This window comes from Diadema setosum, chromosome 15 (assembly GCF_964275005.1).
Source record: "Diadema setosum chromosome 15, eeDiaSeto1, whole genome shotgun sequence".
NCBI lineage: Eukaryota > Metazoa > Echinodermata > Echinoidea > Diadematoida > Diadematidae > Diadema > Diadema setosum.
Window position 1 is genome coordinate 3,415,298 of NC_092699.1, and position 25,671 is coordinate 3,440,968.

General features: G+C 38.1%; 2 protein-coding genes across 2 annotated transcripts; both read right to left on the reverse strand.

The window, feature by feature from the left end:
• Window positions 1-1,370: 1,370 nt before the first annotated feature.
• On the reverse strand, window positions 1,371-13,529 carry LOC140238833 (beta-lactamase domain-containing protein 2-like). The gene is made up of 8 exons (XM_072318732.1): window positions 13,387-13,529; window positions 9,766-9,929; window positions 8,514-8,650; window positions 7,099-7,330; window positions 5,647-5,834; window positions 4,810-4,893; window positions 3,847-4,011; window positions 1,371-2,885 (listed from the first exon to the last, which is right to left on the reverse strand). Exons 1-8 carry the CDS (start codon window positions 13,527-13,529, stop codon window positions 2,700-2,702), a joined length of 1,299 nt encoding a protein of 432 aa, XP_072174833.1. The 3' UTR covers window positions 1,371-2,699.
• Window positions 13,530-14,191: 662 nt separating this feature from the next.
• LOC140238991 (beta-lactamase domain-containing protein 2-like) lies at window positions 14,192-22,778 on the reverse strand. Its single transcript, XM_072318887.1, has 8 exons — window positions 22,636-22,778; window positions 22,326-22,489; window positions 21,214-21,350; window positions 19,766-19,997; window positions 18,243-18,427; window positions 16,634-16,717; window positions 15,892-16,056; window positions 14,192-14,377 (listed from the first exon to the last, which is right to left on the reverse strand). The coding sequence occupies exons 1-8, from the start codon at window positions 22,776-22,778 to the stop codon at window positions 14,192-14,194; spliced, it is 1,296 nt and encodes a 431-aa protein (XP_072174988.1).
• Between the last annotated feature and the right edge of the window lie 2,893 nt (window positions 22,779-25,671).

The window sequence follows — 25,671 nt, forward strand, 5'->3', positions numbered from 1 at the left end:
CTTTTATTATCACTTTTTTATATACCTCAGCCATTTGAAAACCAATTTTCATCAAATAAATGTTGAGACCGTTCTGAAGCAAATAATTTTCACAAAATAGATATATAATGTACTTTTAAATGAATCCCACAAGAATTGGAACAAACATCCCCAGCATTTCCACTGATCAGTTACTAGCCATCCCCTTTAACTTAGGGCCTACATTGTTTAATCTTCCTGTTAAAGCTAAACAAGCAGTCTATATGATACGTATCAGTCGGTCATTTTTATTTTTTAGAAATAAAGAGGATAAAGATAAATGCTTTATCTGATGTGCCTTTAATGGCTACAATTGTCGAGTTTGTTTGCAAAAACCGATAAGTCCATTTTTGAAGATTTTGAAGTACGGTCTCTGTCATAAAGTACAAAATAATACCTTTTAAATGATATATTGGTCACTACATAATAAAGGTACATTTTTAAAGTTATGGTCAAAAGAAGCAAAAATTTTCTTATTATTCTCTTTATTTTTCTTGACCTTTAATCGCAAATATCTCCATTTGGCAAATATGGACTTATCGGTTTTTGCGAACAAACTCTTCAATTTCATGTATGTGTTTGTGCATGTATGTGTATATAAAAACTTCGTATATTAAATTTCATCTCCTATTGGTTCACTATAACTAACTGTCGTCAGGTGTCAGAGGTAAAACGTAGTACCTAGGTACTACGTCATTCTAAACTAAACATTAATCAGTCAAAATATTGTATATATCTTCGAGGTCAATTCTTAAGATACACGAGGTCTTCATTAACGCTGCACTTTTTGACAAATTGCTACACAATATCAACATCAGGCATTTATCATTCTCGTCATCGACATTCTGTTACCTACTCGAGTTACTACGGTTTGTAACATGATACATCTCTCTCATGTTTCTCTTCCTTCTTTATAATAATTATACATTGTGACATGGGATAGAGAGATACTCTATAAAGCAGAAGCCTCTTCAATGCCAAATTCATAACAAATTCTTTAATTGGCAGTAAATCTTAGAAGATTAACGTCATTTCTCTGTCAAATTAGCATTCTATTATTATTATTATTATTATTATTATTATTATTATTATTATTATCATTATTATTTTTTTTATTATTATCATTATTATGTTCAAGTTCAAGTTCAACTTTATTTTATTTAGATTATTATCATCATTATCATTATATGCTGTTGTTGTACCAACAGTAAATTTAACCGGTTCCATCCACTCTTTCTCCGATACAAGTGGTGCAGCAAAATTAAGATGCCAAGAATATCAAAAAGACATGGTAATCATTTCCGAATAGCTATCGAATTCTCTTTATTGATAGGACACATCATGAGTCACTTAGCCTGGTCGCAGTGACAGGTCACACCACTCTCCCAAAGTCTCCGAGATGTACATGTAAATTCTAGCATCTTTGATATACACAATATGTACACAACATCCGCTACCGTAAGTCCATGCTGGTGGGTTTACGAGTAAGAGGGCGAATAAGGCGATTTAACATCTGCTGTATGATCAAAGTTAAGTTCATTTTTTTTTCCAACAAATTAAACACTCTTTTGCAACAGAAAATATGAACAGAGTATACAACAACAGCGAAACATGATGATAATGGAACTTTGTAATGAATAATCAAAGTCAAGTGAACAATAATGTACGAAAATAATTGAGGGACCTATTACACTGAATTTATGTTTGTGCGATATCACAGTACTAAAGATATCCATAACTATATGTATGGTTCCCTTTTCACAATTTCAATAATGATTATAACGTTCTTAACGTTTCCCTCACTGCTCTCTCCCCCATTTCTTTTTTTTCTCTCTCTCTCTTTAGTTCTTTACAATCTCCTACGAAGACCAGTTATTACACAATAGACACATTCAAGCCGCCATTTTTCTTGTTTGATGAGAACAAATCAGTTTTCAAAACGTGAGAATTGACAGGAGGTAGTTTACATAATCAAAATGCCGGGTTTGTGAACAAGAAACTCGCCAGTTTCGTATCTGAATCAAGAAAGCGTCATTTATGATTTTCTCGGCCTTACTTATAGGATACCTTCTATCAAGATAAAGATTCTAGTGTATGGTGGCGGGTCACACCTGTATGCTTATAAGAGGATCATTCAGTAAACACGATAACATCGATGGATAACATGACTGTGTAGAACGTAGATCATTCATTCATTCATTTATTAATCATTCATGCTTTCATTTGTTCATACACCGTATTTCTAGCATGTGTGATACACGTAACTGTTAACTTTTATGAGACCCCGCAGAGAATCATTAATCAACCATAACTTCAATCAAATAAAAGATCTCTGCAGTACGGTGAGGTTATTATATTAAACAAATGATTATATTGCTGATCATTAGGAGACATTAACAAATATATAAACAAGAACATAATATTGCGGCAATAGTATACTCTTCCCCTATATTTTGATTACCAATGGTATCCATTTATTTGAATTGACCACAAATATTTTAATGTTCACAACTCCGTCATTTCTGGAAATTTGTGATTATTCTTTTTTTTTTATTGCCTGAATATCTTTTAAAAAGATTTCATCTGACACTGAAGTACAGTCTGCTACCATTATGTCCATACCAAACTACAGGAACAAACACTATAATAACGGCAAATTACAACATAGTCTTCAGTATACGTCATTTCAGTTCTTGCTTCCTGACGCAATTATACAAAGCTGCGAGCAGTGCGTCAGTTCGAGGATCATCCTTCAGAAAGAAAGGGGATATCGTAGTACTGACGAAGGCGAAGCCGAGCTGATGAGTGGGGTCAGCATAACCCATTTGACCACCAACCCCCGGGTGACCGTACATCATCTCGCCCTCCTGTAATATCGGGAAGTATAATCAAAACTGTCTATTCCGAAGAATTGTAACAGAGTTGGTATTTGTATACATGTAGCTCTATTAATCTTATGGAAATGGGTGATCCGGCCGGGTCATCCCACGATACCGGGACCCACAAGTCACACAGCCCATCAGTTCGACATTGAAAAAAAAAAGGCCCGTAAGTCATACAACCCATCACGAGCCATACAGCTCATGAGTTCGACACTAGGCAAATCAGTCCCACGATATTGAGTTCGACACCCCATACAAAACCACGATCTTTGTCCATTGTTTAAACCATCGACAAAAAAAATTGTACCCCCTTCGTGAATTTGAGCCATTGTGTCGGTCTCGTGAGCTTTGTGCTTAGTGTCGAACTCGGCTGTATGACTCGTGGACTGTATGGCTCGTGGGTGTCGGTCTCGTGATGTGCACCCGGAGATCCTTAAGTGCGTGCAGCTTTAGCGGTCAACCAATCAGGGAACTATCATCAGGACATGACTGACTGAGGAGAGTCTGGATAGATATTCTTTGTTCTTCGAGTGTAACACCCTCTTCTGAGTACAGTGAAAGAGTGTGATTAGAAGAACAGAGCTTCTTGTAATGACCAGGTTCGGCATCAAGGAACTTCGACAAAATCTTATCTTTCATAATGTACGTGCGTAACACTTATACTGCTTGTTGTATACGATTGTGACATAACTATGCACCCAACTGAAGGGCTTGTGTGTGAATAGGGAAAACACTATGTGGTTGGTATAGGTAATTACTGCAGTAATGGAAAATCAGTGACACAACTGGGAATGACACTAGATGTTAATTTGAAGTAAGTTTGGTGTATATATATATATATATATATATATATATATATATATAACTGTCTACTGTCAACGACAGAAGAATAATTTGCATGGATGTAGAGTTATTGTACAGAAAAAGAAAGTAGTAGATAACCCACCACAACTTCATTTGCCATGAATCCAAGATTGAAGGCGATGGGAACTCCTAGAATCTCATCCAGACTTGGTTTATCGCTTTTCATGAGATTTTCTACAATTTGCCTTGAGAGGAGGGTCCTGTTGGTTTGAGGGTCAGTACCGCCCATCGCTAGGATGCCATATAGCTACAGAGGATGAGACAGAATCCAATAAAGTTGGGTTGATCATTACAACAACTACAGAAGTTGACGCCCCATTTAGCCAACTCTGTGAACATTATTGAGAGACACACGCAGTGACAAAATATCGGATAATCTTTATTTTTTAGTCAATCAAAAGCTTCTTTAAAGATGATAATGATGATGATGATGATGATAATGATAGTAGTAATAATATATAATGCTAATAATGATAATAATAATAATAATAATAACAACAATGATAACAACAATAGTTATCATTATGCCCTATCTTCATTATCAATAATTCTATTACTAACATTTCCGATGATGAAAGCGGCGTCCTCAACAAACTCATATTGTAATTTATGAAAGCACCTATATCATTTCCTTATGATAATACATTATTTGGGTCATTTAAGATCTCATTCTTTTTGTTTTTTCACCAAGAAAAGAATTGAGTAAAATGCGATCTGCAAAACCTGCTCAACAATTGTTCCGAAAAGAACTCGAAGTCCCACAGTGGCATGCGTTCACATAAGCTGCAGCTGCTGCGTGCAGTTCATCGTGTAATCATGGTAAAGTCACAGTGTGATCACAAAGTCGCGCTGCGAACACACTGTAAAAACGCTCAAACCTAACGCTGTGGTCTACACTGTGTTCTTTCCAGCAGAGACAGGAAGTAAAACAAGTGAAGTGAAAGGTGAATGGTAGCAAACGATTGTAAGAGTGAAATCACACCCCGTAAAGGAGTGGCATCGGCATCGGTTTATTATGTGCAGAACATCCCACACTCTCCTTTACCTTGGCAACTGCTTCAGCTGTTCCAATTCCCCCTGCCGATGGTAGCTCTACGACCCGAAAGTATGGGTTGTTAAAGATTCCGATCTAGATGCCAGAAGAGACAAAAAAGGGGAAAAATATGAAATTAACATGATGAATACGATTTGCACTTGCTAAAGCCGTTTCGATTATAGTCGAAAGGTGGATGGTCAGAACGAGACGAGGACGACATGGACGTTGTCTAGCATTTTAGAGTCTTCATCCACCATTTGTGTTGGAACATCTGATTATTCATGTTCATGCTCATGTTTTGTTTTGTCCGTCTTGTCTGGGTTTTTTTTTTCTACAAACCAGGATGCGGCAACAAGGGCTTCAAATACTTGGTTTGTTATCTGATTGCTCTCTGTCTCAACAAGCTGGTTTCTGCACCCCCTAAAAAAAACACACACAAAATGCTTGACAATATAATGGCAAACACACATGCATTCAAAAATATAATAAACTTTTTTTGTTTTTGCCAATCGTTTTTCTTTCGTTTCCGTAATTATAAAAGATGTACAAATTAGTTAATTACAAGATAATGATGACATAAATTCAACATTGTAAATATTACTAATGAAAACGAAATAATTTTGTACTTAAGAAAAAAAATATATATTGATACACACACATACACACACGCACGCACATACACTTTTGTTTTTCAATGATATTTTATTGATTTCATACACACACACACACACATACACACACACACACACATACACACACACACGCACACACACACACACACACACACACACACACACAAGCCACACTCAGTCAAACAGTTAAAGCCTCAACTGATTTTGAGTATACTTGCTGGAGTCCGGAATTCTCAATTATCCTGACGAAGAGGTCGCTGTGAAGAAAATGTCTTATGGCCTTCCGGTTCGTGGGACTCGTGATGCCGCGGATCAAGTGAAGAAATATATTTGGGCTTTTAATAGCTCCTCGTGAGACTCGATAGTTCTCGGCCAATGGGAGACCGATGTGAAAATCGATTCCTTGAGAAGAAGGAAAATATTAGAACAGACATGGATGTCGATTTTTCAGTCTTTAATCAAAACATCTGAATTGTACGATCTTCACATAAACACGTCGATGTTATGAATTCTTGTGAGATATTGAAGTTACATAATGATATTATGTGCGTAAAGTATAGTCCAAATAGAGAATAATCACACTACTTTGCATCTACTTTAAAACAGCAACCAAAAAAGTCCAAGGGGGAATTATTACAGTCTTTCTCTACATCATTCTGTACGCCGTAGTTATTGTGCCTGGAGAATGGGAACCATCCCAGAGCTACCAAGTCTCACGCATTCTGCGTGAGACTCAAGCATTTAGGGCCTGTCTCACGATCTCACGCAGGGCACCCATTTTTCTCACGCATCAGGTGAAGTCTGCAATTTGTGCCAAAAATAAGGAGCATAGCTCAAGGGATTCAAGTGATAGTTGCGATTGAAGGTATATTGCCCTTTTGTCTTTCAAAATTAGTAAAAAATAGTCACTTAAGAATGCACCAGATCGCATCATTAAGAGCTAATAATTCAAAAAGGCTCCCTACCATGGGAGGGGTGACACCCTCCTCGTTCGCGTGTGCATGCGCGCGAGCGCCGAAACGCCGAGTCATAAAAATCTCACTCATAAAAGTTTTTTGAACTTGGCATCTCTGCCATCCCTACATGTATTTATATTCTTGTGATGGGATGTTAATACAAAAAGAGAAATACATCATTAATTTAAATAAAACCATATGAAACTTCCTCTGCAGCCAATTATGTTAATAAGGTTCGTAATTCTACAAGTTGGTCAATACACACCTTCAGTTCATTTCCCAATAACAAAACTTATCTTCCAAATAACAAATCTTATTTCATTTTCGGACCTCAACAAACCTTCGGAATATCGAACATCATCCATAAACATGATGTTCCCAACTTGTGTCAGCCTTTTATTCCTTAATTCTTCAGCACCTGAGTAATATTTTTCTTACAAACTCGTAAACACTTCTACAATTCGTGAAATTTCGACACCAATTTGTGTTAGTATGGTTGTCAACTGCAGACTCACTTTACCATTGGCTTTGAAGGTTACTCGTGTTGCGACGACTTGTAGATCACGAATACGGTACATGTACTACTTTTAGTCCCTTGTGTGTTTTGGGAGCCAATCAGCACAGATAGTGTTATACACACTGTACGGAGTCCCTGAAATTTATATAAAAAAGGGAAAACAGTTTCCTAGGTCCGTGACTGGACTTGTTACCGAAAGGTTTTGCAATTTCCTCGGCAAAGAATCTTCCCATCGTCCTGTGTTCAGGATCGATTCTCCGCAAAAGCTCATTGGTGAGAGGTCCAAAGGTGATGCCATGATAGGCGTGGGTCACCCCGTCAGGTGACCACATCGGTTCGCTGGACGCCATTGCCTCTCCAGCCTTCTTGACGTCACTGAGTAGTTCAGGCGTTAGTCCGGGAGAGGGCGCAAGCGGTAGACCGGCCTGTGACATGTAAAAAGGTCACATAGAATCTCCCATCAAAATCTCTTTTATCACTTTCTCTCTCTTGAAGTGCACTTATGGCACAAATTTGATACTTATGATGTCTGGGATTTTATTGTCAGTCTCAGTGACGATGGTTCACTTGTAGTTCAACAGATTTACAAACATGTGCTGAAGTTATTGTACTTCCTATCAGAGCAAGGGGTGTACAGTCGTCTGGTTGAGGTGAGGATATAGCTTTTAACGTTTTGCGAGATATTCAGAAATCACTCTATGAGATGTCAAAGAACATGCAATTCTAAGGGGTTTCAAAAGTTTATTTGATGAAAATCGGTTTTGGAATGGCTGAGATATTCCAAAAACAAGGTGAAACAAAGAGATCCTAATTATAAAAAAGCGTGGCCTGTCGCCTTTTATTATTATCTTTTTTTTTATATCTCAGCCATTTGAAAACTAATTTTTATCAAATGATTACCGTATCTCACTTAGGAATGTTTGAAACCAGAATCCTCACCTCAACCAGTACTGTATATACAGTCCATTATAACGACGTGCCATGTGCTACCTATGCAGAGAATATAGGTCAGCACATAAATACACAATGTACATATTAGCTTTCGTTACCCCCCCCCCCCCCAAACAAACAAACAAACAAACAAACAAACAAACAAACAAACAAAACCCCCAAAACTAAGAAACCAACAACAACAAACAAACAATCATTAATCAAATCTAATGATAACATAAAATCCTCTTTTATCTTTCGGGTTGGATGAAAAATTAGACCAAGGAATGTCTTTTTTAGGTTGGAAGGGAAAAACAATCACGTAAGGATAGCCCACGTGTACTTTAATTTGCTTCTCCTCGTGGGGCTCTCTAAATGTTCCCGGATGTATAGTTTCCTAAGGGCAGAGAGCGGAAGCTTGTGAGAATGAACTTGTTGACGTTACCAAACCATCGACTTAACGTGTTCAGGACAAATTTGCGACTTCTTGAAATTCGACTTGAGCTTAGCTTAATTTGTCGTACATTGTAGAGCCAATCTTCCAAATTGTATGAAGACATTCAAAAGTGTCTACATGAAAACAGAATGATGTCGTAAAAGTCTCATAACATCTTTGTAACCATGGTAAAAGTGCTTAAAGTGGAAGAAAGAGATAAACATGCATCGTTGTGATGATACCTTGTGTTCGAGAAGCTCTCTCACTGTGATGTTCTCCTTGCCCTTTTGAGCAAACTCTGGCCAATAGTGAGCCACGGCTTTGTCGTAGTTGAGCTGCCCTCTATCGACCAACAAGGCAAAGCAGATCGCTGCTATCCCTAATTTGGTATTACAAGCAGAAAAATGACCGAAACAATTATACTTCTATTCAAACTTCTGTAAATAGTGGAAATGCTTTTGATCTTCTGTGAGAACAATGCTGAAATATTATAGATCTAGCGCGGCAAAATTAAAGCATATACACACAGCACTACGTCTACGATCAAAAGTCACTAAATAAATTCGCTTGGTACCTCTGTTTAATACAACAATGTGAAAAACGTTCGATGTATGCCTATTTTTTGTTTTGCCTATATAGTTGTATAGTACATTTCCCCATCAACTTCTTCGGCTTTGAGTTTATATAATGCACGTGCCTGCTTTTTTACCATCAACTAAAAACATGCAGAAACTGATTTTCACCCCTTTTGTATAATTTTCAACGCTCCGACTGAAAGCTATTCATTCACCAGGGAACTTAATAACTAAATCTTGGTTGTACAAAATGTGAACAGCATACATCAAACACTTTCCGAACATTTCTGAACATCGGTCAGACATGTTCTGCCCTATGTTGTAGACTACGCATCCCTTGTACATGTAATATTTTTACGTGCTATGATTATACCCTCAGTAGGTTTTGTCTCAACCTTCTGGCTTAAACTGGTCTTATAGACTTATAGTCTTTAAGGATGAACAGTTATGATTATATTGAAAGTTTACTTGTAACCTACGGAAAACACAACATATCAAGAACAACCTTTCGACAGCCTCATTTTAGGAAAAAAGTTAATTATTTTCTGTTACTTTTTTGTATAATGTACAAAATATTCCAAATCTCTAGCACTCCGATAAGAAAGTATTACGAACAATCAGTTTGAACTTCAATATTTACTGTCCAAACAGATATTGCCTATTCAACATGTTAAACCATGGTGCTCCGAATTCAATTCGTCATCTCTTAATATAGGGTGTGAGTAATACCATCTCCTTACTGTGAGACTGATTCAATGGTTGATTTATTTTGTACTTGACCTTTGAACTTATAAGCTCACAATATCCACAGACAATGACACCTTTTACAACTGTGTTCCTTCTTCTATGGGACTCCTCTATATAATAATAATAAGATACTCTCCCAGGGCTTTTACACGCTATAATTACGATTGCCTACCTTTCGTAGTTGAATAGAAAATCGACATCGTATCTTGACGCCATTGTTGTCCGATGTCTGCGTCTGCATAGCCTCCCCACAAGTCTACAACCTTTTTGCCTTTGTAGTAAGCCGAAAAGGCCGATCCACCGTAGAGAGAATCGCGTCCGGATTCAAAGTTCTTTCTGGTTCATGAAAGATGGGAACCGATTTTGATAGTTTCAATCTAAAATCCGTAAGACTTCAACTTTTTAAGTGACTGTAATGAATCCAGAATAATCCTATATGGACACTGAAGGAAATTTACAGGATTAAATATGAAACGACAGCACTTAAGGAAGTCCTCCGGATGATTTTAAGACGTTTACATTTAAACAACTAAATAAATCAGCTATACTGAGTCCAGAGTTTCAGAATTTATAGTGATTGGGATGAGGAATCAATGTTTTTCAAAATGTATAACAATTTGCAATGTACAAGAATGATGGCATAGCAGCCTAAACCATAAGAATGAAAAAGAAGAAGATTCATACACAGATGAACTTGTTAAGCAAGTGGTAATTTCATTTCATTTCATTTCATTTTATGGTTTCTGTATGGTACAAAATATTATCAACTATGATCACTTTCAGAAATATTCACATGGTTCATGATAATTCATGGCTGATTTTGCACATGAACGTAAGGAAATCATCGTGACATTGTAATTGAATTACATTGCTACATTTCTGAAATATATGAGGCTCCTATGTTATCAACACTGTTCAGTGTAATTTGTTTAAGAATTTTGGATTAGTGGTTTTCCTGCTCAAGGACAATAATGAATTCCACAGATCTAAGGAAGCTGTCGATTTATGAGCTATGATATGAAATTACGAAAATCGTCTGGAATGTCCCTTTAAGGAAATGACGAAAATTGACCAGAGCAACTGTGAGTAGAATAATCTCTTTCGCGGGAAAAATATGAAGGCATAATACTTCTGTCAATCGTTTGCACTTCAGTACATTTTGCCAGGACTTCTTTCTCTGGTAGATTCAAGAAAGATGATAAACTGTGTATCTTCTATGGGTGATTTTATGCCCGACTTTACTTTTATTTTTTTTTTCAGCCGGAGCAGTCACAGATCAATCTACCTGATGCTTTGTAGTTGGCGTCACTGAAGTCAGCATGCGATAGTGTGATAGACGTAACTCATACGATTCGAATAAACGAACTGACATTTTCCAGTATTATAATATTATAATATAGGCCCTGTACACTAACGAGGAAGGAATGAGAGACAAATAATCCACAAGAGCTGACTGTTTCTGACGGATAAGCACAACTTTAATTATCTTAAATTACGCAAAGATTATTAACATGCATTTAGATCCCAATCATGCACCTGTCCTGACAACTTTCACCATTTCTGTGCATCGTAAAATTCAGGGTTACTTACTTCCCTTTAGTTTCAAGAAGATACCAGAGGATTATATTAGAAAAAAAGGACCTTTTGTAATAAACAATTATTCATTTACGACATCCTACTCTGTATGTCTAAGAATCATTTTGTTACCAATTGGATCATAATCACATTAAAGGTACTTACGACGGGAATGTTACGAGACTAAGCATAAAGCGTAGGAAAGAAAAAAAAACTGCTGAAAGTGCTTATCCAATAGTGGGGAGCCAATGGAGTAAAATGGAGCAAAAAGGGCCCTGAGCTTGCGATCCTAGAAGAATCTTCGTCAGAGGCAAATGACCAAAGCTCAGGCCCCTTTTGACTTAATTATAAAGTATAAAGTATTAAATCCACCATTGTAGTGCGTGTGCTTTTGACATTGATCGAACCTTTAAATGGATCGTACAGTTATGATTGAGACCCAATTTCAGGTTTCTAATATTTTTGGTGAGATAATAAGAAACCTCCTATGAAATATGAAAGATCATAAAATTCCATGAGGAATTTAACGTTTTTTCGATGAAAATTGGTTTTGAAATGGCTGAGATATCCGAAACAGAGTGATTTTAATAAAATGTGGGACCCGCCTTTAATTACGATAGCTTTGTTTTACCTTGTTTTTGGGTGTTTCAGTCATTCCAAACCCAATTTTCATCAAATAAACTTTGAATTCCTCTTAAAATGGTATGCTCCGTACTATTTCATAATTGTTTTCTTGGTATCTCGCAAAAAGTTAAAGCCATATTCTCATCTCCACCAATACTGTACCATCCCATTGACCTCACACTCTCTGAACATGCACGAGAAAACTTTTGCGAAGTACTGTACCTATATTCTGTGCCCTTTCGGTCTCACTCCCATCGAACATCGAATCGACACATCGAATAAATATTCAGTACAGGAGCAGAGAAAATGTTTCGAATTTGTGTAATGTATGTGTGTTTGTTTGCTTGTTCGTTTGATTTAGTTTGTATTATATGCGTTATAATTTGCCAGATAATGATAGGGGCTAATTTAGACATGACATTGCATTAATTATGATTGGTATATACACGCACTATGAATGCAGAAGTCAGCATATAATTATCATAGAGCACCAGTTGATCAACAGACTGACAATGACCACCATACTGCATAATTATTATCCTGTACTCTCTCAATACAATCTGCCGTTTGAACCGCACTCGTACACGGTCACTTTCCATGGATATTAGTCCAGAACGCACACGCTATTTCATCCTCCAGCTCCTCACTCGATTTCTTATCATCCCATCACACTCACCCACAACACGATACGACACACACACGTTTTTCAAGCAGGCAGTCACAAACACTATCATTATGTTAATCTTATTTTCGTTTATAATTTCAACAGTTATGCTGTGTTCTGTATATGTCAATGCAAACAATGTTATTATCTACGTATTTTTGTCCATACATTGGCTCTCATTAATTCCCCCACCCTTTTATGCTTTGTTTTAGTTTGACCATCTTTCAATTTATGTTTTTAGTATATTCTAGTGTCATGTCAATTTCCTTTCCAATTGCGTCTATCGATTTTATGTTTTCTACCTTTATTTGAAATGTACTTTTTATTTCAATCCCATATACGCCCTTGTATGATTATTTCTTCACTTTTCACATGTTTGCACAGTGCCTAGACAAAAATCTGTGGAAACATTAGTGTAAAAAAAACTCATTAAAAAACATGGTATCCCTAGCTATCCTCAGTGTCATACATAACTCACCGTGCATAGGAGGACAAAATACAGCAAAGTGGGAACGTCATCAATAATTATCAAAATCAACATCAAGTTTATTAATTGACGGGTCTAAAATACTTTAATGTTCTATTCTTTATAGTGTCTCATTAATTAGCTCACTAGCCTTTGAGCTAGGCAATCTGGTTTCATACGTGATCTTGTGTTTCCCTGATCCGATAAGTAATAGTCTACAGTCCCTATCATGCAGGCCTATATACGGCGAAAGATCAAGGCACCTTTGCACATCCTTTGTCGAACAAACGTCGTTGTATGGGAGCACGTGTGGCCTGTATACCCATCAACGTCACAACGGATGAACAGGCCTACATATCGCTAAACTAGTGTTGAACAACTTATACTGTACTATGGCGTGTAACAAAAGATCTCTACTACAAAACACAGGAACAGTGAAAGAGAGAAAATAGTTGCCGTGTCACCTGAAAACTTGAGCTACCTCTTCGAACCCGGGTGAGACGGAGCCGTCAGTAAAGACTTGCGGAGGATTTTCCGAGAGTTTTGGTACACCGACCACCAATATGGCGGTAACTCCAACCAAAGCACCACTTTTCAGTAGACCCATGTTGGAAAAATTATCGGAAAATGCCAGGTACAATACCATTCAACACCGGGGAGACGGCTACAAAGCCACCGCCATTGACACGGGGTCAATTATCAACGGTGTATGAACATGAGACGGGTCGTTTCGGCACACACATACGTGTATTGCCGGGTTGCTTGAGTCATCGACCTAAATGTGGAAGGTCTATGCTTGAGTGAATATTACAATAAAAAAAAACACGCTGCACACTATTATACTAAATTGCAGTCTTTGTTATTCATTCATAACACATGTTTCGTATCGGTTATGGAAATGCATTATTGGTCACGGCTTCATAATACCAACTCATAGCCAAACTTGTATACTACGTGCTCAAAATTCTGCGCAGTTCGCGTCCTAGTGGAATGTTTCGCTTCTCTAGGAATACTGCAGTCTTTATCAACCAATTAACTCTAACGATCTTAAAATTCTGTGTTTTTGGCTTTTTCCATTAAATGATAATGTTTTTGTCACAAAGATACACCAGCTGCGAAATTAAGCTACAGACACACCTTGCCCCCCCCCCCCCATAATTGTCATACTTTGATCATTCTTCTCTGTAGGCCTACACTTGTAAACGAAATAATACAAAACATTTCCTATTTCAGGTATCAATTTCAATCATAATTTTAGCAGGCACAAAATCATGTCGTTGGTTGATTCTTCACACAGGTATAGAGCGAAGCCAGGAGAGCTTTAGTCCGGGGTGCGTGGTGGGGAAAGACAAACGGTGACTGGGAGGAGCTAACGAAGGCAAATCCAAGTTTATTCACGGGGTCGGCGAACCCCATTTGGCCACCTGCACCGGCATGTCCGTACATAACACCCTCCTGAACAGTGATGAAAGGACATGAAGTAGAGAGATAGAGAGAGACTCATCAATTATAAAATCAGATGGGATAAGGCTAACTATTTTTACCTTCCGACAACTAACTATATTCTCACGATGATTTTCATCCACAATAGTACTCAATCAAAATGAATTGTTGCTTTATAGGAGGAAAGCAAATCAGCAACAATTAGAAAAGAAGAAAGGAAAACCCTATAATCATATGTTTTCTGCAGGGGAGAAATTGATCTTGTTACTAGTCCAACAGTCATCGGATTAGACTTATGTTCATTATTAGACTTACATCGTCATTAGACATATACCATTTTTTTTACACCCACATTGATCATTACACCTGCATTCCTTTTTGAAGACGTATTACATCCATCAGCTTAGCTGATCAGCTAGATAGATCTGCGGTCATTGGGCTTTCAGCTACTGATTATGTTTCAGAATGGATTGTCTGTCAAAGTAAAGTTCACGCTATAACTTGGATACATAATAAGAACTAATTGATAGTACTACTACTAGTTATGATGATAATAATAATAATAATAATAATAATAATAATAATAATGATAATAATAATAATAATAATAATAATAATAATAATAATAATGCTAATACTAATACTACTACTACTACTACTACTAATAATAATAATAATAGTATTATTATTATTAGTAGTATTAGTATTATTATTATATTATATTATATCATTATTATGATTTGATTTGAAAGTTGAAGGCGTGCAGAAAGGTATTACACGAAGAAAACATTAAGAGCGTTTAAGATGTTTTCTATCCTTGTACCCCACGAAAAAAAAAAAACTTGTGTGAAAATGACATTGTTTCGTAACCTGATTATGCGCACACTACTTAAATACCCGAGTACCCACCTGACAAGTGATACATTACATGCGTTACTTAATCTTCAGCATTGGAACTTCTGTTGTGCTCCAAATGAAACTGATTGTGCGGATCCAATTCTAATTGATAAAGTATAGTCTATTTTTATTCCAGTGAGTGTGCAAAGGTTTTCTCAAATGCGATTGTAAAGAAGGGGGAAGATAAAAGAACATGATTGTGATAGACGTCATATTTCTGTAAGCCAGCAATTAATATTGAAGAATGACGCCATAATGCAAGTTGTCCTCTTTTTTTTTTTTTCATTTGACGTGTACCGCACGGTACAGGGGTGGATCTAGGATCTAGAGGGTGCGCCTATACAAAATCAAGTCCCCCCCCCCCCCCGATTTTTTTCTTTTTATTTCTGGATCTGCCACTGCAATGACATCAATGATATCTTACTTATCATGAGGTCTTCTTTTTGCTAAGTGTATGCTCTACATGATCCCGTAACTTCTTGAGCTTATCCCCCCCCCCCCCCCACATTAACTTGCGGTTAATCGGGGGTGTAATCTTTGAACCATCCCAGGTCCCATTCACAGGTCCACAAAGCAATAACTTCAATATTGGTCCACCTCTTCTATTAGCGATGGAAGAAAGCTCGTACCTCCATTTGAAGAAGAGCGAATCCCAGATTATAAGCCATTGGTATTCCCAGAGTTCTGTCTAAAGTAGGTTGTCTGTCTTTCATCATATCGTGTGCAGTTTGTCTCGAGAAGAGGGTCTTGTTGGTTTGAGGGTCAGTACCACCCATCGCTAGGATGCCATACAGCTGATGAAGAAAAAAGGAGAGAAAAGAACCCGGAACATAATTGGAAAGTCCCGTTATTGCTTGGGTGACGAGGAATCTTTTTTGTAAGCGTATTACAGGTGATAATCCTGGTACTGTATATTCTAATGTATTCTCGTTGATTGTTTGTTTTTCTGGTTTTTAATTCTTTCCAGCTTTTTTTGCTTTTTTCTCTCTTGTACGTTCCTCTCCTTCCTTTCAACGTATTCGTTATCATGTTGTTTGTTTGAGACGACTTTAAAATTTTCATCTCGGGACCTAAACACAAGCTTAATCGTTTTTTGATAGACTCTTAACATTTTATGTTTGTAAAATTAATTACATTTTCTCTTGATTACGAAGTAAGGTCTTGTCTTTTGTGCTATCAATTGTATCAATTGTGTTTGAGAAGTGGAAAAATGATAATAAAAGCAAAATATTCAGGGAATAGTCTAGATACTAATGAACGCTTCGGTTTTTCCATAGAGTATCTATATGAGATATGGAACGTAACCTCATTGAAGATGAGTGTTCCAGAGTGCTGGAATCACTGAGAGCAGACACATGAAGAGAAAATTACCTTAGCAACGGATTCAGCCATTCCTATTCCACTCGCCGACGGTATCTCCACCAGGAGTTTGTAGGGGTCGTTTAATCCTTCAGTCTTCCTGGACAAATGAAAAACTTCATGAAATCCTAGTAAAGCGCACGAGACACAATAGGTGCACAATGGCCCGAATTCACGAAGCTGGTACTACAATCTTGTCCATGGTTTAACCATGAACAAAGACCCTAGGGCTCCAAGTGTCGCACTGAATATTTCGTTACGAAATCAGTCATTTCGTCGACGAAATATCCATGTCGTTACGAAATGTTGTCATTTCGTTACCAAAAAAAAAAATAATTTCGTCGACGAAATGACTGATTTCGTAACGAAATATTCCATGCGACACTTGTCGCTCCATGGTCTTTGTCCACGGTTTAACCATGGACAAGATTGTACCACGTCCTTCGTGAATTCGGGCTAATACGTTTATTAAGCCTTTCCCGACATTTAGATGAGGGCATTTTCGTTTATGGCTCTCTCATCCAAGCAAATCTGAGATCAGAAAACCTCATTCCCATGTTGCCAGATTTGTTTATATCGGTAATATTATAAGAAATGGAACTTCTAGTGAATTTCAACACAAAACACTCTGTTCACGAGGTTATTGTATGGTAAAGATGACGAACTTAGTAAAAACAACAACGAGCAAAAAGCAAACAACAATAACAACAAGAACAACAACAACAACACCTCTTGACGAAAGTCCTAAAGCAGATACCATGGAATCGAAGGAACAGTTCTTCTCTGTTTGGCGTGTATACTGGTGACATGGGATTGATATTCTTTCATTGCAATATCCTCACGCAACGGGTGACTTATAATTATGTCGACTTAATTTTCTGCCTGCTGAGCAAGGAACACAAGGGTGGAAGTCGTAAATTACACCTTACAGAATGTAATGATGATAGTATCATTATCCTTCCCACGACACCCATGCTGGTGTGAATTGCAAAAAGACTTTAAAAGCATTCATTGGCTCACTGCGTTTGAAGTTATTCTGCACAATAAATTAGCATACATGGAAAGGGCACTTGACTCATCATAAAGTTGGTGAAATGTTCTTACTCTTAAAGCACATTATGTCAGCAACTAGTCGATGTAATGCGTAATACAATTGGTAATACAAGGCAGTTTTGTGACATTTCCTTTTTCCTACCTTTGTATCATTCCGTCACTGTCTATGACTGTGATATACAAATTGTTTTAATCTCCTCATCTAGCGAGTTCACGGGGGCGCAGTGGAAAACATGAGTTCCCACCCAGTGCCTACGTCCTTGACAAGATGTTTTCACCCACCATGTCCCTCTCAATCCATGTTTATAAATTGGTACCTGGCAACGCTGGTGTAGGCCTGATAATAACAGCAGGGCCTTCTGGTATAGAGCAGTGGCAACACTGAAGCTACCTTGTATAAAGAAGACAATACAACGTGTATCATTACTATGAATCGTGGGCTGTAACTCCATGTACTTTTTTTTTTTTTCAATGTCCAACCTGTGCGCTTGATGACTCGTGGGTGTTGGTTTCGTGGGATACCCCCTTCTCTCTCTTCCCTCTTATCTGTGAAGGAAGGAGCACTTACCGAACCCATCCCGCCGTCCTCAACTGATCTCATGAAGACGTCAGTAGTCAGCATGTGAAACAGCACCTGTCGATTGGTGGCGCTCGTCAAACCTCGCAATGTCGACAATAATAGGTTGCCCTGGCCTGGGATCCTTGCTGTACGGTAATACTTTTCCAGTGGGAGTCCTATGTAAAATTCTAGGCCTTTATAGAAAATCATAAAACAGAATGATAAAGCCATGAAAAAAAAATGGATAACTGGAACAAGAGGATAAAGTGGAAAAAAAGTTTGGGACTTATGAAATGAGACTTTGAAGACATAAACAGTAACTCAACCTTCCACCGTTTTTTCTGTGTTGTTTTAGAGAGAAGATATGGTCATTTTGTTCATTCCGTTTCCCTGTTTAGATTGGCGGAATATGCTGCGAGCTTAGTTTGGCGTATCAGTGCAAAGTAGTAATCTGGAGTTTCTCTTTTTAATAGCACTGCCTATGATCTGTACTTTCATTCAAGAGTGAATATTCTATCCATAAAGCGTTGCCGGTATCAGATTTGTTAATTTCTCATACTTCTTTGACCCTTGGTTAGAATAGTGATCTTGCCGTTATCTTTTGGAGAGAAGTATTAATATAAACCTTACAAGCTAATGACATTCCCTGTCATTAAAACCATCGAACAGAGATGTATGATTATGATACATGAACCAAGTTCGTTCGTTCGTCCGTTTCATTTCCATATGAAGAGATAGCTGGATCGCCCATATTCAGCTGCAATAACTGGTCTTCCTGGCATGGGGTCCAGTTGGATGTATAAGGCGGGACCACTCTACTGGGTTAAACACCCTGTTTTTTGCGATGAATAAATGAAGCGGGATCTTTTACGTGCATGAGTTGTGACTCTCACCCACAGGACCTCCATTTTTATGTCCTATCCGAGGGACAGGGTGTTTTGCCTCTTACTAGACGGGACGGTATGATAACACACAATGGGAATCGACCCGGGGTCCTTTGGATCGTGAGGCAGACGCGCTATACCGACTGAGTTAACTCGCCGCCCATGTCAGGTTAGTCACAGCAACGTGTCACAAGACAAAAGAGGATTACACGTTCGTTACAATAATATGTTATAGCAGAGCTTAACACTCTGGCCAATAGAATCTTTAAATGTGAAATACTGGTAGCCAGAAATAAAAGGAACATGCCAATCCATTTCGATTCTTAGCTGGATGATAGGAACAACAAAAAGTAACTTTATAAAAAGAATTTGGTGGCCCGGCATAAATTTTAGTAGTCCCCGGCCATGGAGTCTCTGCTGTAAATCATTATAACCTTGTATTACTTTACATTGAAATAAAGTCATTTGATTTGGATTGAACTGAATTGAATCGAATTAGATTAAAAAAAAAAACACACAACAACTTTGAGTCCCAGCTATGTATAGGAATATGGGGTAGAGGCTATGAGATGCATTACAAAATTATATTAGATAGTAATTTTGTGATTACAAAAAGTGATAGAAGTTGTATACATCCTATATAGCTACCAAATGGTTCTGCTATTTCTTCAGCAAAGAACTTCCCCAGTGTCCTGTGTTTTGGGTCGACTCGTCGCAGAAGCTCGTTAGTCAGAGGGCCGTAGGTTATGGTGTGGTAGCCGTGAGTTTTACCGTCAGGTTTCCATAAGGGTTCGCTCGCCGCCATTAGTTCGCCAGCTTTTGGCACGTCAGACATGAGCTCGTAGCTGAGTCCCGGCGGGGCCGTCACGGGCAGACCAGACTATGGCAAATGTAATCGTCATAAAATAGTATTTTTTTTTTACCCTCTTACCTCATAAGCTATATCGAGATTTTACCTTTCTCGAGCATGTCTTCATATTTATATTCAGGGCATTAAACTTGTCTAGAGAATGATCCTTGTTGCATTAAGATTAATGAATGCTAATATCGAGTTGTTTTTATTGCAACTGTTTGAGAAATTGCCCTTCATTGACGTAAGCACCGATCTTTTAGTGTTTTAACAATATTCATATTACAAAGTTATTTTTGTCCCGACCTGCGTATCTCAAAAAAAAAAACACTACATGTATATCTCTACAAATGACTTAAATAATCCATATTAAATACAATAGCTATAAAAAAAACTTGAATAATATACTGTTTACTCATTACTTATCTATAGCGATCCACGTCCCACAAGCTTTGCTTTTTAGTGGATCACTATTTTCCATAATCGAATTTATTTTCCGCACGCCCACGAAGTATATGCATTATTCCTCTTAATTATTGTATATACATATATATGTTGTTATATAATTTATCTCGTAAACTACATGAATCTTTTGCAAATGTTTGAACAATATCATTTCAAGACATGTATACTTTGTACTATGTTTTGATTTTCGTTGATTGGAAATAAACTATGATTGAATTGAAAATTGAAAAGTAGAAATCATGAGCATACAACCCGAATATTACACATGTCCATCATTTTTTTATTATCATCATGACTGGTACTAAACACTAGATAGTCCTGATAGTCGATGTGTATTTACGCCGATGAAAGGCAATTTACAGTACTCAGAAGAAGAGAAGAGAAGAGAATAATTAAACAGTTGACTATCCGTCCTCATGAGTCAACTGTCAACAGTCAACTGTCCGAAACGTTGAGTCCTTTCCTAAGCTCTTCTATCTCCTTGGTTCACAGTCCTTTTCAGGACTTCACACACTTCAGAAAGAATATTCTCACTCAATTTCTGACCTCTTATCCGACCTTTCTTTCTTCCTTCTCCTGTCATTCCAACAGTCCTTCTTAGGACTACACATGGTGAACCGCAAACCTAGTGTATCTCACCACAACATGCTTTCTACACCTGTGGGCGTGGTCCTGCTCTATTGACACTTGACCAGTGTTAAATTTAACACTCATGGTGTTAAATGTAACAACGATGTTTGTGCAGTGTAATGTGAATACTCGAGTATCTAAGAGATGATACCTTGTGTTCGAGAAGCTCTCTCACGGTGATATTCTCCTTGCCCTTTTGAGCAAACTCTGGCCAATAGTGAGCCACGGCTTTGTCGTAGTTGAGCTGCCCTCTATCGACCAGCAAGGCAAAGCAGATCGCTGCTATCCCTGTAGTGAAATCAGTGGCACAAGATGAAAGACCTATAGAAATTCACGTTTCTTTCTAGCGAATTGCAAATGTCAGAATTTGTATGCATGCGACCTAAAAACCTATACCAATCAATCAATAACGTGGTAGGGTCAATGGAAGGAAAGTCACTTACTTTTACTCACTCTTCTTAGCACTCCTGTGGAATACCTGGCACGATCGGAGAGAGAGAGAAATAGGGAAGGGGTGGGGGGGGGGGGGGGGGAGGAGGTGGGGGAAATAATTATATTTCCTGAATCGATTGGCAGACATATGGCTATTGTGTCATGTTTACAGATGTAATTTAAGAGGTCCTAACGTCATTAACATCAATCGTGATTGTAAAAAATAAATCAAAGCCGAAATGTAAACATTGAGTGAAAGCAGCAAAACACATCCATGAAATTTAAGGGGAAAATCGGACAATCGATTCAAAAGTTACGGATTCTTAAAGTTCTGCACAGTGCCGTCATTGCTGGATAAGAAGATAACTTTTCCTGAAAAGTTCACATTTCATCCACTTATTAATGAATTTTTTAAAATCTTAATAGTAATATAATTATCTCTGCTTTCTGAGAGATGTAAGTCAAGTGCTCTTCCATTTTGCTAGAAAAGTGAAGATATGTTGAATTTTCTTTTATTTCTTTATATTTTGCATAATGACATCATGAAGTTTAGTAGTATCCTTACCTAGCGATGACGGCGCCAAAATAAAAAAACAAATCAAAATATTTGAATCGACTGTCCAATTTTCTCAAACTGTCACTGATGTGTTCTCATTGCTGCTTTCCTTCAATCCACATTCATATTAACTTGGGGCTTTGGTTTCCTTTAATTATTAAACAAAAAGCGTTCCTTTCAGATGTATTATAGTCAGCAGAAGTGCTCCTGACAAAACGCCTGGATATACAGGCGGGCATGATTCTACATCTGTTTCTCTTCGGTGTCTGTAATACCTTTCGTAGTTGAGTAGAAAATCGACATCGTATCTTGACGCCATTGTTGTCCGATGTCTGCGTCTGCGTAGCCTCCCCACAAGTCGACAACCTTTTTACCGTTGTAGTAAGCCGAGAAGGCCGATCCACCGTACAGAGAATCGCGTCCGGATTCAAAGTTCTCTCTGCATGGAGACATACAATTTTGACAGTCATTTCAAACAGATAATGCTTACAACTGAAAGAGAGATGTAATCATAAATGAGGGCATGAAATATCGGAATAGGAAGACGTCAACATTGCCGAGGGAAGAATAATGAGGCCTACTTACCTAAAAGTCTTCAAGACGTCTTCGAATCCAGGTGCAACAAACCCGTCCGTGATTACTGCAGGAGGGGCCTCGAAGAATGTAGGAAGAAATACAGCCAAAATGGCTGTTAGAACCACCAGACTAGCATTAGTCTTAAGACTCATGTTGATATCCGAGATCGAATTAATTATCTAGTATGATGTGACTATCCTGCGCGTGCTTATATCCTGGTGCAGATATGTATTTGCATATCCTGATTCAAACCTTATTTGGTATATAGCCACACTGGGGTGCTCAGGGAAGTGTATTGGCCCAAGCAGGGCCATTCAACGAAGGAAGTATGGACAATCATGTATTTACCAAGGGTAATGTTCACGGACTCTGTGCCGTGCGGCAGTCACAAAATTCAACACACACACACAATCATACGAACACACACTCTCTCTAACACACTCAAAAAATATGCATCGCCCATATTTGGCAAAGTAGACGTCAGCCATGCTGTGTTTGCTGAGAACTGACTCACGTACTACACGGTATACATACCAGTATTCTGTTATCAGTTCATATAGGATAGATTTATATCATATTACAGGTCCCATTATGGATTCTTGTTCTCATGTTTTATGAGGGACATGAGGCCTACCCCCCCCCCCCTTCCAGGAAAAGAAATAGTTATTATTCTGTACCTCCGTATCACTATCCATTTCAGTCTGGTCTATATAGTAGGAAGCCTTGCACTTTCAAAATTACCCCGTAATGAATGAGGCGCGCTCACACACACACACACACACACACACACACACACACACAACACAGACTTACCCACTCACACATTTAAAGGGGATGTCTAGTACTAGTAACTGATCAGTGGGAATCAGTGGGAATGCTGGGGGATGATTGTTCCAATTCTTGTGGGATTCATTTAAGAGTACATTATAAAATATATCTATTTTTGTGTGAAAATTATTTGCTTCAGAACGGTCTCAATTTCAAGTAATGTCAAGTTTAATGCCCCATCACTGTACAGGCATGCAAGCCTGGAAACACTAAACTGCACATTACTCGAATATGAGACCGTTCTGAAGCAAATGAGTATATGAATAAAAGAACGACCCAAGTCCATGGAAGATCATTTCGAGTAAACTAAAAAAAAAATCATATCTTTTTTATTTGTCCAATAATATTCTATTTAACTGTGATGGGAAGGCAACATTGAATATACAAATTAGAAAATATATTATTATGACAATTAACATTTACATTAATTGTGGAGAGGCCATTTTGTGTGGTGGACTTGGGTCGTTCTTTGATTCATATGGACTTGGGTCGTTCTTTGATTCATATACATGATATTCTGCTATAGAGATGGGAGAAGGATGAGAGAGGGCGCTATTATATGAATGTAAGAATGACCCAAGTCCTTCATTCTTACATTAATATAAGATTAAACTCATTCATTTCAGGCACTTCCGGGGGTAATTAGGATTTATCATTTACACACAAGATGAGTCCATGCATAAGTTACAATTTCCCATGTCAAACTAAATTTGGCCAAAAATTGGACTTGGGTCGTTCTTATATTCATATACTCAAATGATTTTCACACAACAGTAGATATATAATGTACTCTTAAATGAATCCCACAAGGATTGGAACAATCATCCCCCAGCATTCCCACTGATCAGTTACTAGCCATCCCCTTTAAGTATGATGTTCTCATTAATGGTGGCAATGACAATCACGGATAGTGCAATTTATGACGTAATCTTTGCTGATACAGTACAAGAACAGAGAAAAGGGACAAGTGTGCGCATGTTGTTCTAATTAGGCCTGTGTTTCCTTTGAGTAAGACTCAGAGTAAGGTCCAAAGTGCACTGTCTTTTCTATAACCAGGGAGGTGACTCACCTCCCTGCTATAACCTAGTCCGGTATCATGGCAAGCGGACCAGGCCCGTATAGCCGGGATTTTTCAAAAGGAAGGGGCCCGGGGGGGGGGGGGGGGGTGGGGGCGGCTGCGTATACGTCAAGAAAACGGACTTTTGATTACTGCGGCCCGAATCGAATAGGGGGAGGGGGGAGGGTGTCAAGACATTTGATGGAATAACAAAGCTTTTCAAACAAACCTCCCCCTCCCCCTCCCCCCAAAAGTATTCAAATTGAAGATTGCGGGATGATGTGAATCGTGTTATCTTGATCTGCATGCGGTGTGTTTTCACTCTTCGTCTTACTATGTTTATGGAAGGGAACCAAGGGAAGGGGGGGGGGGGGGCGGGGGAGGTATATAAAGGGGTGTTCTCCTCTCACAAGTGGGAGCTGTACGTTAGTGTTACATTATGAAGATTGAAATTGAACCACCAGGGCACACTTTGATGGAATTTTTGGAAATTTTTCAATCAAAAAGGAAGAAAAGCAATATTGGGCAACAATTTGAATGGCTAAATTATGTCATGTGTTGAATGCATTTTCCCCTTTATGTATTGTCTTATGGTGGTTTATATGGACCAAAGGGATTTGGTTGGGGAGAGTGTGTGTATATCACTCTCTTTCCCACACGAGGAAACATTTTACATTAATTTTGATCTGATGGACATTTCGATGGCATATTTGCAATCTATATGAAATAAGAAAGTTAGAAAACTGAATATTGAGATACAAATTGAATGGCTAATTCATGGAATCTGTCACCTCTTGATTCGCACGTGCGTGTTATTGCAACGTTGTGTTTGTGGAAGCGAAAAGAAGGGGGGGGGGGGGTACGTGTTTCCCTCTCATTGGTACTGGTACTGAAAATGAAATGGAACTCCCCAAACAAGCTCACTGCGATTATCGGGTTAAATTGAATGCACAAATAGGAAATATAATGCTCGCATTTAGACAGTGAATGCACATGCATGCGTGAATTTGATTTGACGGAAAGGAAATAACTAGAGCTCCCATCAATGAAAATGATTGCTCGGATTCTGAATTTGAATGCTCGAATATTTTTGCTTGCGTATACCGTGTGAATTTGAATGCACATTCTTAAATTCGAATGACAAAAGTATAAAACTGACC

Coding starts and splice junctions, on each gene's coding strand:
- LOC140238991 (XM_072318887.1), bottom strand. CDS start 22,778: ATGAGTCTTAAGACTAATGCTAGTCTGGTGGTTCTAACAGCCATTTTG. Junction 21,351..22,325: donor TTTCTACTCAACTACGAAAG/GTATTACAGACA, acceptor ATTTCACTACAG/GGATAGCAGCGATCTGCTTT. Junction 16,718..18,242: donor AGGACGGCGGGATGGGTTCG/GTAAGTGCTCCT, acceptor TTGTCCAGGAAG/ACTGAAGGATTAAACGACCC.
- LOC140238833 (XM_072318732.1), bottom strand. CDS start 13,529: ATGGGTCTACTGAAAAGTGGTGCTTTGGTTGGAGTTACCGCCATATTG. Junction 9,930..13,386: donor GAGGTAGCTCAAGTTTTCAG/GTGACACGGCAA, acceptor TTCATGAACCAG/AAAGAACTTTGAATCCGGAC. Junction 2,886..3,846: donor TCATGGCAAATGAAGTTGTG/GTGGGTTATCTA, acceptor CCGATATTACAG/GAGGGCGAGATGATGTACGG.